Genomic DNA, 12929 nt, shown 5'->3' on the forward strand with positions numbered 1-12929 from the left:
GAATTTCTTTTATGGTTATTTCTTGTATGGGTAGCTTCATATACATCCACATATACATGATGAAAGTTCATATTAGTTTTAATTTGAGACTGAATTGCAAATCACTCAAGTTAGTCACTTTTCTGAACAGATATTGTACAGACATCAAGATAAAGGCGTTCAAAATTCAAATTTTTATGTGAACCTTCTGAAATCTTAAAATCATTTTGTTTTCCTTATTGCCTAGTATCATTGCCAGGAGTGTCATTTTTGACAGACATGGGGCATTATAAATATTCACTTTTATTATTATTATTATGAAAACATTTTTGTTATAAAAACTTTTTGTTGTTGACATCTCTTTATCTGGAGAGATTCCCCAATAATACTTCTTGTAACCGTTGGTTCTTTCATCTATACTTTTAGCACTTCATGTACATCTGGTTGATTGTGATTCTTGATGTGTATTTCTCTTTGGCATGTTATTTTTTTTTTATTGTAATCAGAGTTTGCAGCGACATTTTTAATCACTTTTTTACAATTTGCACAAAGAAGTGAAATGAACAGGCATTTCTACATGGCAGAAATGGACAATTATTTCCAAAAATATTTAAAGTAAGAGACAAAGGAAAAGAAATAGAATCATCTGGGATTACATTTTTTTTTACAACATTAATTTATATCTGCAAAGATTGAAGTGCAATTTTCACTACCCCTCATTTATTACATAGTAAATGAATATCAACAGCACATTGGCATGAGGGAAGGGTATAGAAATTTATATATTTTTACAAGTGAATTAACACAGTTTCCTTGTTATCATATTGTAATTCTCACAAATGAAACATGTAAGGTTAGAATGACAGACATCATCCTGATATTGATATTGATATTGATTTATCTTGCATTAATTTAATGGGGACAGATGTTATGTGTGTCAGGGTACATGTACAAGTTCTCTATCATGTATTTTCCATGTTATAATTTAATATCGTTCACTATCAATTTCTACACATTGACCTTTTCCACTGTTTCTGATCACATCATCTCATCATTTATGTACTAAAATACTAAATGTCACTAACACATGTGTATATGTACTATGCAATGTTCTCAGTTGTCCTCAAATCGTCATACATTTTTATATTCAATCACTCCCGTTCACTTTCCTTATCAGTCTATAAACTCCTTTAAATTCTCAACATTCCTAACGTCCTTCTTAATTAAACCCCTCTTTCCTATGTCTGTACTCGCCATTCTGCAAAGGACATTGCTTCACATTCATTCTCATGAAACTCACATTTTTCAGAATATACTGTGTTCAAATGACTAACAAAAGTCTTCAACTTCTACTTATTCTCACAGTCACCATCACATTCAAGTCTTGTCTAAAACCCAACAACTCTTTTTTCCTTCTTCACTTGCAGTAACTTTCAAAATTCCTTCCAAAGCAGCTCTCACCCATCTATCTTTCCAACAACATTTCGCCAACCAACACTCTCCCCAAAAATATTTCTTTCAATACCTCTTCTTACAATTGTTTCCAACAAATATTTCCATATTGTAGCAGCTATATAAATTTTTCTCCTCTCCATGCTATTCATTTGACATCATTTGTTGAAAGTCATTTTGAACATACTGAATTTAAAAGAAGTTATACAGTGTATATTGATTCATTTTGAAATGAATGTTGTCTGTTCAAAGCCAGTACGGCATTAACTCATATACTTCTACAGAGTTAAGACCTCTCGGGCTCTCCGAAAACAATATACAATACAACAGAAAGCTCTTATGAAGTATATTTATCAATCAGGGCCGGTATTCAATGCGATACTCTGCTTAAGTAAAACTTTTACTTAGCATTTGGCTAAACTAAGTAAAATGTATTAACTCGTATTCAGATCACATTTAAGCAAATTACTTTTGCTAGCCGACTTTACTGCAAAATACTTACTAAAAAGCATTGTGACATCACACAGTCAATCAAAAGCTATGTGCAATTTACGTGTTGCATTAAATGCACGCTAATATAATTGTGTGCAGCTTATGATGACTGCGTATGAAAACCATACGCCTGTCAATCAATATTTCAAAATAATTTAATCAAGTCTGCTAAGGAGCTATCTTAAATTTATGGTAAAAAATTATTCAGAACAGAACCATCAACTGAATACCGAAGATGGCGAAGTATTTTTATATCTAAGCTGAAAAGTGAGTAAAAACTCATATTTCTGACTTAAGGATTGAATTGAATACCGGCCCAGTTCTGTATTTATAGAGGATTGAGATATATTGTAGTGTGATTATTACATTCTGTCATAATCCACATGATATTGGACTCTGAAATGTTTTCAGAATACTGTTACCTTTGAAATTCAAACGACATTGATGAACATTAAGTGTTCTTGATTGTGCTCAGTAGAATATACAAGAAAACTTTAGAATACAGTTGATGCTAAATCTTTAAATATATATTTCCATAAAAAAACTCTTCCTTGGACAAACTGAACAAGTATTTTAATTCATGAACATAAACCTTTTTTTACATTTTGTACATACATGTATGCATGAAAATATATCTGCCCTAAATAACATAAAACACATTTATATCAGTTGTTATTCAAAATATTGAATATTTTCATCCTGAAAAAATTACAATCATCTCCCTATCATACTGTATTTCACCTGTATACATGTACATATACATGAGCTGTCCATGTACATTATGGAGAATGATATCATGTATGTCATATAGGTATATGTGAATGATGAGAAATACATCTTATATCAGTAAACTCAATCCAAATCAAAACAATAGTGTGATTATTGTGTTATTGTTAATTATATTTTACAACAATTTGCACTAGTCTTTTGGTGCCAACGTGACATTAGAATTCCCATTAACCCTTTCCCTGCCATAGCAAGCACGAATTGTCAATGAACTTTTAAGAGCTGACTTGTGAATGTTAGTCTTTGTTTGATTGTTGAATTTCAGTAAAAAAAAATATCTGCTTTAAGAATGGAGTTTACTGTTCTTTTAGTTTTTGCTTCAAGAAAAAAAGTAGCAATTTGGTGGTTTCAGAACATATAATTAGTCATTCTTTGGCCTTATTTCAGCTGATGGCAAGGAAAGGTTTAGTCAGCAGATACACTTTGTTTTATTTAGAGAGATCATTTAAATCTGCACTTGACAGCATTTCTCCATGGAGTTTATCCACGAGTCATGCTTATTTGACTAATTATCATTACCATATGTTTTGTGTGGTGATATTTTTGCTTGTTTGCAGTGAGATTTGCATCGATGCATTATTTATGTAGCATACTAACATGAATTGCTTGGTTTTCTCCCCTCTCCCTTTGTTTTTATTCTTATTTTTATCATTCCTCTTGTGAAAATGGTCCAAATTGCTGTCCATAAACGCACATCACTTGCTATAACATGGATGAATGCATGTGCATGTTTTGCAATTTCACATAAATCATTAATATTTTATGTTGGATGGATTTTTGCATGCAATGATATGTGTTTGGTGGCATGTATTGCTTGTTTGTTTTTTGATATTGGTAATTTTTTATTTTTTATTTGATGAATTTTGTTCAATGATTTGTTAATATATATGCCTGCACTTTTAATATAATCTATATATTGAATAATCGCTGTACGTGTTTCATGCTATTTCTGCTTGCACAAATGCTCTATCCTCATTCTCTCCCTTTCCATTCTCTTGTTGTAAAAAAAAATTGTGATGTAATTGTTAATAAACCCAGACAATGCGTCAAGGCATTGTCAATGACGGCATGCGATTTAGCCGCAAATACCAAACCATGGCACATTCAGCAACAGACGGTAAAAGTGATCTTCGATGAGTTCTACCAACAGGTAGGAGGAGCCTAATAACATTATATGAATAATGCAAGATGCTTATGAATATATGAATATTTATGTCATGCATTGTGGTATGTTATATACTAATCAATGTTTACTCTCTAATTCTGGGTTGATATGTGTTTGTTACGAGGGTGTGTGGGTGTGTATGCAAGTATGTGTGGTGTGGTAAAGCACGGAAGTATGATGTACATGAACATGAATATGCATGAGGAATCATGCATATTCATAGCCACGCAGTGCTCTTTCTTCCACTGTGTGTATTCACAAAATCATTTTGAATGTCTGTATCAATACTGAAAATGTAAATGTTTGTTAATCATAATGTGTTTGTTTTAAAAAGTTGTTAATGTGTATCACTGTGGTATCAAATTCTTATACACTTTCTACATTTCTGATTTATTTCCTTTATTTTTGGAAGCCTTCTTTTTGTCTTTCAAGAAAAATATTGTAACAAGATTGATGTTTTTTTTTATATAATGCCTTTATTACCTTTAGATAGTACTTACCTTTAGATAGTACGAGGTATTTGTTATTTATGCTCAATATGCTCATTAAGGCCTTTTTAATTCATGGAAGATAGTTATTGGTTTTCCCCACACAGGAACTTTAAATTTAAAAATAAATGAATTATACAAATTTCTACAATTAGTGATATTGAAAGTGTTATTGTATCTCAATTTGTATACACCCATGTAGATTCTGAGAAGGCTATTTTTCATTCTTAAGGTCTTGTATCTAGAGGAACTCAAAATGCAGTGTGTTTTTGCTTTCTTTGTTTATGTGGAATTTTTGGTTCATTCTTATAAATATTAAAAATTAAAATTTCAGATTTTTAATAAGCTTTTAGGATTATTGGAAAGAAATTTATAATTTTTCTAAATGTCAAGGCAATTTGAGTTTGTATTCTTATTTTTGTTTCCTTCTCCCTATAAATGTAGCAAGAAAACACTGACCACTTTGCTGCCTCTCACTCTCTATGCATGTCTTGGTATATGTAATTAATTGATTTACAAAATTATTTCCCACCCCCTCCCCATTTTCCCCCTACTACATATGGTCACTTCTTTTCCTATACATCCCCCCTCTCTCTCTCTCTCTCTCTCTCTCTCTCTCTCTCTCTCTCTCTCTATATATATATATATATATATCTCTCTCTCTCTCTCCATCTCTTTCACACACTCTCTTTCTCTACTCTTTTAAGTATACCCTATCTCACTTTTTACACGTATCTTTCTTTCTCGTTCTTACCCTTTTCTGTTTCTTGCTATCTATCCTCCACTCCGTCTAAATTGTCATTCTCTGTATCTCTCTCTGTCTCTCTGTCTCTCTCTCCCTCTTTCTCTCTCTCTCTCTCTTTCTCTTTCTCTCTCTCTCTTTCTCTCTCTCTCTCTCTCTCTCCCTCTTTATTTCATTCTCTCTGTTTCATTTTCTTTCTTAAGGTATACAAGCTACATGTTCCAATTAAAATAACACTAACTTACACATAAACAAGCACATATGAGTTGTTTACATAAATATTCTTTTCACTGTTCACACAGATGACTCACTGTCCATATTGATTTATTATCACCTTTTAAATATTAGTTTCTGAATTTTATGTCTTTCTACCCTATATCGTTGTCATTTCTATAGTTTACTTGGACCATGTCTTCAAAATTCTGTCTTCAAAGTTCAAAGATCTCAATAATATCATAAAAATCCTTTGTCAGAAACAAAACAGAATTGACTACTCATCTCGAAATATGTTATTATTGAATAAAACTAATATGAAATACAGAAAATGGGTCTATACTTTAAAATTGAAAAAATCAATTAGTCCCTGCCCCAAAACTTAACGCATTCTCAAGAGAGAGAGAGAGAGGGAAGCAGCAAAGTGGGGGTTTGTCGCCCTCTGTAGCTGGCATTGTCAAAAGATATTTTAAGGGATGATAGCTAGCGAATCGGTGGAAGAAAAGAGTGTTTATCTTAATATTTCTGTAGAGGTCTGTGCCGCTCTATAGCCATGACAGCCTGTGATCTGGTAGCTGTTGTCAAACCATTTGATCTTCAACGAAAGGTTGCACTTGAAATCTTCGAGGAATTTTATCAACAGGTGCCCCTCTACACTCTCCTATGTCTTTCTTGTGTGTGGTTTTTTTTCTGACTCTTTAATCACAGAAAGCTCAAAGGTCACAGAAGGCCTGTCATCATCAGCTCGAGTTTGCCAAATAACCCGCTATTTTAACTATCCCGATCGTAAATTATCCAGCTGATTATCCTCTTCATCAGTCCGCAGTTGCAATGAGCGGGATATTTGGTTGAGATAATCATCCCAAAATATTTTGGACTACTAGTAGTTTGCAAATATCCCCCTATTTAGCAAAATATCCTGCTATTTGTCTGGTGCGTCTTGATAAGCCCGACGACTCGAACTACGAACGCTGAGCAAAATATCTCGAGCTTATTTCTCGAGGTCGAGTCTGATGAAGACGCGATTTGAAACTTCGGGCTTATTTCCCAAATTAGAAATAGCGGGCTATTTGGCAATCTCGAGCTGATGAAGACATACCTAGAAAGGGAGTTTAAAAGTATCTATATTTTTGCACCTTTAAGAAAAAAAATTACGATTTAGAACGTTTAATTTTTAACTACCGGTATATCCTGCAACACTCATGCAGACAGTCTTTTCTGAAGAAGATAATATTTCAAAAACAAATCGTCCTTGTTTTCACGAAGTGACGGTAGTGAGGAAAATTGTCACGCAAAGTGAATGCAATTATTTTTCACTACCGTCACTTTGTGAAAACAGCGACAAAATTATCTATACAAATTAGTAATGATCAAGCCTTTTAGATTTCTGTGATTAAATGAAATTTAACATTTGCCCTTTTGTATCTAATCAACATTTGCAGTGTATCATGTGTGTGTGTGTGTGTGTGTGTGTGTGTCTTTCCCACTTGTGTGCTAGAATGGCTCGTGTGCATGTTTTGTTGAAAGTTATTCAAATCCAGTGATATTGCATGTGTAAGAACATTGCCATATACAATCCTCATAATGTATATTTTGGTTTAAATACTTTAGTACCAAAAATGATTTAATTACTTTCAAACAAAAAATGAATTCGCAGGATGAAAATTTTGAGACTTTCTTCATGATGGCTTGTTTGCCACTATATACAAATTGCAAAATATATCTGATTCAATTATTTCTAAAAAAATAGTACTTTCAGAAATCCAAGTTTTATAGATGTTGTTATTTACAAGTTTCTGATTCTTGATTAAGAATTTATCTACATGCACTTACTTCATACTGTTCCGAAATCTCTGTTGCATTACTTGTGTATGAACAGTTAGCAACTAAATTATTCATAAACTTTCCAAGATTTAATTTTGTTAAGTATGTGAACAATTGATTTGTCCTGATTTATGTTGCTTGAGAATGGAACATATTAAAGCTTACATCTAAAAGTATTCAACAAATGCCCTAATTCAACAAGTCCACCATTCTTGAATTATGAAAAACCAAAATCAAATTTACTAGAGGAATGAATAATTTGGTTGTTAAGTGTATATTTCAGGAGTACACTTGAAATGTTTAGTTACATTTAGACTATAACTGTAAAGGAAAGCAAGGGATATTTCTAAGTGGGATATATTTTGCCTTTCCTAATCCTGGACATCTACTTTAACTAAAATATAACATGAAAAGGTAACCACTTCAATTATGCTGTTTCTTAACAATTAAACCCAACTGATTAATATATATTACATTAACCCTCTCATTTTAAGATGGCAATGGTGTCCTCAAAGCCATCAATTTGTCAAAAACATTACAAAATATGATGAGCCTTCTTCCCAAGCTCATAAAATGTACAGACTTCAGATCTTCTCCCTTTACGCAAACAGTTTTCATCCAAGTTTCACACAGTACCACCCAAGCTCAAGAAGTTAACATCTTCTCTAGATTACATGTCGTTCAGTTTCAAATTGAATATGCTGGAATACCACCTAAGCTGACAAATTATTTTCATCTCAGTGGCATTCTATCATAGTATTTAAGTTGATAATTGACACATTTCCTTTGATTTCAGTCTATTAGAATATTATCAATGTTACATGTACATGTACACAATACTGTGGTAATTACACATCTACTTTAAAGCTGATACAAAATTTTGGGTGATATTTCGACGGGATTGGATTATGAAATTTAAAATTTGCATTACCATTGTGAAACCTAGTGTTAAAATAAGCAACTTTGACAAAATTGAGCTCGAAAGTGGTAAGGATTTTCTGAGTTTTAAAATTGAATGGGGTTAATTTTATTTTGCAATTCATTTTACTGTGATTAATATTCCATCAAATTACATTTCCAGAAACCATTAATATATAGAGTATACATTTTTCATTCCATTGACAAAATTTATTTTTGTAATTTACAGAATCCCATATTCCAGACCATATTACATGTAAACATCATCAAAACAGCTATTATTATTTTTTTTTTGGGGGGGGGGGGCAAAAAACAAATGATTTATGAATACAATATCTTCATTCAAAGTAGGTTATGCTGCATGCTGCATGTGATTTGGTTGAATATATTCAAATTCATAATTTATAGTTTTTTAATTTGTTCATTTTTGTATAATAACTTTCTAATCATTCCTGAAATTAATATTTTTAATTATTTTAGGCTATGTTGCATGTTGCATATGATTTGATTAGGGAAATAAGATATATAATTAATAACTAATGTATTTCCCTTTTTATCTAATAACCTTCTAATAGTTATTAGAATATTTTTTTTAATATTTAGGTTAATTTGGATGCCGTTTGTGATTTTGTCAAAGAAATTCAGATTTTTAGTCCATATATTTTATGAATTTTTCATCTCCCCCCCCCCCCCCAAGTAACAGGCATACCATTCTCAGACCATAGCCTGATTTCAGACACTGTCATCTTCCAATTTAAGCTTTCTCAGGCTTTATAATGTACAGAAGCCATTTTTCAGGCTGATATGATGAAATAAAGAGGTTTCCCTATAACCATTTACTTAATAATTATCAAACAGTATGTTTAATCATGTTAGTGTTATATGTTTCATTTATTTAATTCATTCGTTTCCATGTAAAGATAAGTAAAAGTTACATGATATTCAAAATACTAATATATAATGGGATATCTGCAGTGGGAATATCATGAAAAAGCACATAAATGGCTTGTTAAAAATGATCCTAAATGAAATGAAATAAGCCATCTTTGAGTTTTTTGTTGATTAGGCAACTAGATAGTGGCGCTTTATAAATTCCTGGATTGGATTGGATTGTTTTGTTTGTTTGTTTGTTTGTTTGTTTAATTCAATGATGTATGTTTGTTTGTTGTTGTATAGGGTGATGAGGAGAAGGCAGCAGGCAGGAATCCAATCCCAATGATGGATAGAGACAGGGCTCATGAACTTCCAGCCAATCAGGTAAGAGCATGCATAATATGTCTTTCAAATAAAAAGATTAGTTTACCAACATTTTTAGATATTTGGATGTTTCTCTCCTGAGGACCTAGTGAGGAAATATTCCATTAACCTGCTATTAAAGGTAAAGACCAGTATTGGAAACGCCCCAATTTCAAAAAATGAAATGGAAGCTCTCATTACCAATCATGTGAAAGAAAATGTTTTGACTAATACATGATGATAAAAAATTTGCCGGGAAACCGCATACTAATTCATATATTTGGTAAATTTGTTTCTCTCATGGTCTGTGAGAGATATAAGGTAGTCCCATATACATCTTTCTGTGTATAGCGCTTGTAACTTTACGAAGAATGGGCCAAATTTCTTATCATTTTGATGATTCCAGAACCTTGCAGATGCTAGATGCTAGATGATCAACCTTTTCTGATCGATTCCACAACGTTTCTTTCACAATGCAATCGCATGACAACTGGTCTTTACCTTTAATAAATGAACTACAATGCTTGGAGTCAAGTATGCATACATTACTAGTTGCTATGTATGGCAAGCCTCAGACAAGCTTTCAGCTTGCCAAGAACAACCTTTGTTTAAAAAAGTATGCATGACATTTTTAATATTAGCAAACTGGTCTATTGAGATAGATTCACCATTTGTCACTTTCACGTTAGTCCAATAAAGGCTCTTTAAAGGCAATGTCGTGTTTTGGTAAGCCCTCAAAAACTTCCTCTGGTTCAAATCTAAGATTGCCATAATGTTTCTACATACACAATGTACATTTGTTCATTAATACATGAGAAAAAGGTTGATTGCTGCAGTCCACTCTTTGTTATAATATTCGAGTGAAACAAGTAAATACCATATAGAATAGACCATTTTCATAATGTAACTAAATTTATACTTCAGTGCCTCGATTCAAATTATTTCGAATGAATGTACTTTAATAGTCAAAATGCAAATTGCATATTATTACATGTTGTTAGGTAGGGCAAGCCAAAGTTTTTGTCCTACCTAGCAACAACTAATACTGTTTTCACACTGGCAATATTTTGCTTAACCCCGTACTATAGGTGGGGTTAAGGGGGGTCTTAGCCCCACCTATAGTACGGGGTTAAGCCTATTCCACTTTCTGTTCAGACTGGTTTTTACCAAAGTGGGCTAAAGTTGGCTAACCCCACCTATAGTACGGGGTTAACTAACCCTGCAAAATAGCAGGGCTAACTCCGCAATTGTGGTGCTAACTCCTGCTAACCCCGCAATTGCGGTGCTAAGCAAATGAATGAGAACACAAACGAAAAATAGTCCGGTACTACGCAATGGAGCGTATCGCAGCTGGCCAGATGCAAAGTATGTCCAATAATAACATTCACGATATCCGGGGTTAACGAAATGCAGTGAGAACAGTGGGAATTTTCTTATTCCGGAATAGGCGCTAGTACGGGACTAAAAACAGCGTGTGTGAAAAGCCAAAAAAAATAGTCCGGGGTTAAGGATAGTACGGGGCTAAGCAAAGTACGGGGTTAAGCAAAACCAGTGTGAAAAGAGTATATGTATTCAAGTTGAGTTCTGACTATTCATATACATATATTTGTAACAGGTAAATGAAATACTTTGTATCGAGCCGCTTCACAAAGGCACATGTATACCGGTAAATGTTGTTAAATTACTTAAATGGCCTATTGTGATTCCAGTTACCTACAGGCGTACCGAGGCACGTTGAAAAGAGAAAATTCCAACTTCTATATATTTGACTGAGTACCAATGAGTACAGTAAGAGTGGGAATAAGTATTTAGTTTTGAGCAGTGTCCAAAGAAGATTTAAATGATATCGATACTCTAACTTTGAACCCCTAGGTATCGTTTATCGTTGGTATCTGTCTGCCGTGCTATGATCTCCTGGCCCAGCTAGTGCCTTCAGCCAAGCCGATGTATGAAGGAGCAGCGTAAGTCTTTTCTTTCAAAGTCAAAGTATTACTTAAGTAGTCACCCAAAGAAAATTCATGACAACTGATAATTATGGACAAATTATATATGGTAGAAAGATTTTCTCTTGAAAAGCATGAAGAAGTTGCTGAAAAATCATATAGATATCATGGAAAGATGTAAAAATGCAATCTAATTGCTACCTGTGTCTCCCATGTGACGTCACGAACCTTGACGCTCTACAGAGGACCGCTGAATTCAGGCAGAAAATCTGGATCTCAAAATTAACATTTTAGAGATATGATTACTGCAGGCCTAAAACATATTTTGAAGAGGGAAGCTGTTTGTAATGATATGAATTTTGCATCAGTTTAAAGCACTTTTGATTCTTTGGGTGACTATACTTTAACCTTTCACCGATGAATGCTGTTGAGTCAGTTTTTACAGCATGTAATATTTTTTACTTTTTTCTTTCAATGTGTTATAAAAATCTCAAGTATAAAACTGATTAGATATCAAGTGGCTATAAGTTAGGGGAACAGCTGCTGAGTACCCCGCCACGCAAGTAATCCCAAGAAAAACCAAAACCAAAATTGTAATCCTTACCCTAACCCTAACAGTATAGCCCTAATTTGAACCCCATTAAATCTTAACCCAAATACATGCGGGAGAGTATTCTACTAAGCCAGATTTTTTAGTCAAAATATACATTTGTAATACATGACTTTGGCCGACAGTTGGATTTTACATCAACTTTAAACTCTGTAAATATTTTCATAATTTGGCAGATTGCCACGATGAAGATATGAATAAAACTATGAATTGACCTCACCGTCAACAGTTAAACAAGAGAGTTGTTCCTACGAGTAAATAAAAGCTTGATTCTTTTGCATTTTCATGTAAAATACTGGTTGGAATAAGGAATTCAATTTCAGAAAGCTTTTCAAAATCCAATGTCATTCTCTATGTACAAGAAGAAAGGCATTATCATCATTAAGCTTACTTGTAAATGTCAATCAGATAATGTGATAAATCAATAATATAGTAATATATATATGCTACCTCATTCATTCAGAATTTTAGCAAGAAATTAGTGCATCCTATTGAATATGAGCCTTTAATTATTGTTAATTTTCCATTTAATATTGAAACCTTCAGGAAGAATCTTCAGAACTGGTCTGCACTGGTTGCCAAGCAGAAATCTGAAGAAGAAGATAAGAAGCCCGGGGATGAAGAGGGCAAGACAGATGGAGACGAGAAGAAGGAGGAGAAGAAGCCAGATAAGCCAGCTCCTCCTGCTAAAGCCCCTCCTCCATCTCCTAAAACCAGTAGCATCCCTAAAGAAGTACTGGAGAGTGATGATGGCCTGGAGTAGATCCTGTTCCAACGGAAAGCATCTATTTGAATACATCCACACCCTAAGCTTAGAAACCAGGTTAAAAGAATTACTGAATTCTGTTCCTCTTGAAAGCATCTATTTTAATACAGCGACGCCCTTAGTAACCAGGTTACAGAAATGACTGGATTCTGTTCTAACGGAAAGCATCTATTTAAATACAGCCACATCCTTAGTAACCATGGTTTCACAAAATGACTGGATTCTGCTCCAACTGAAAGCATCTATTTGAATACAGCGACGCCCTTATAGTAACCATGGTTTCAAGAATGACTGGATTCTGCTCCAATGGAAAGC

The 12929-nt window shown here is 33.4% G+C and overlaps 1 protein-coding gene across 1 annotated transcript in view; it reads left to right on the forward strand.

The window, feature by feature from the left end:
• The window catches only part of LOC592747 (probable 3',5'-cyclic phosphodiesterase pde-5), a 98861-nt gene extending 86196 nt beyond the window's left edge, over positions 1 to 12665 (forward strand). Inside the window, exons 25-28 of the mRNA XM_030982796.1 lie at positions 3748 to 3859; positions 9236 to 9316; positions 11168 to 11256; positions 12395 to 12665. Of these exons, the coding sequence (XP_030838656.1) occupies positions 3748 to 3859; positions 9236 to 9316; positions 11168 to 11256; positions 12395 to 12611 (499 nt within the window). The 3' untranslated portion in view covers positions 12612 to 12665. The remainder of the gene's footprint in view (positions 1 to 3747; positions 3860 to 9235; positions 9317 to 11167; positions 11257 to 12394) is intronic.
• Positions 12666 to 12929: the final 264 nt, after the last annotated feature.

Source organism: Strongylocentrotus purpuratus, unplaced genomic scaffold (assembly GCF_000002235.5).
Source record: "Strongylocentrotus purpuratus isolate Spur 01 unplaced genomic scaffold, Spur_5.0 spur5_scaffold_13, whole genome shotgun sequence".
NCBI lineage: Eukaryota > Metazoa > Echinodermata > Echinoidea > Camarodonta > Strongylocentrotidae > Strongylocentrotus > Strongylocentrotus purpuratus.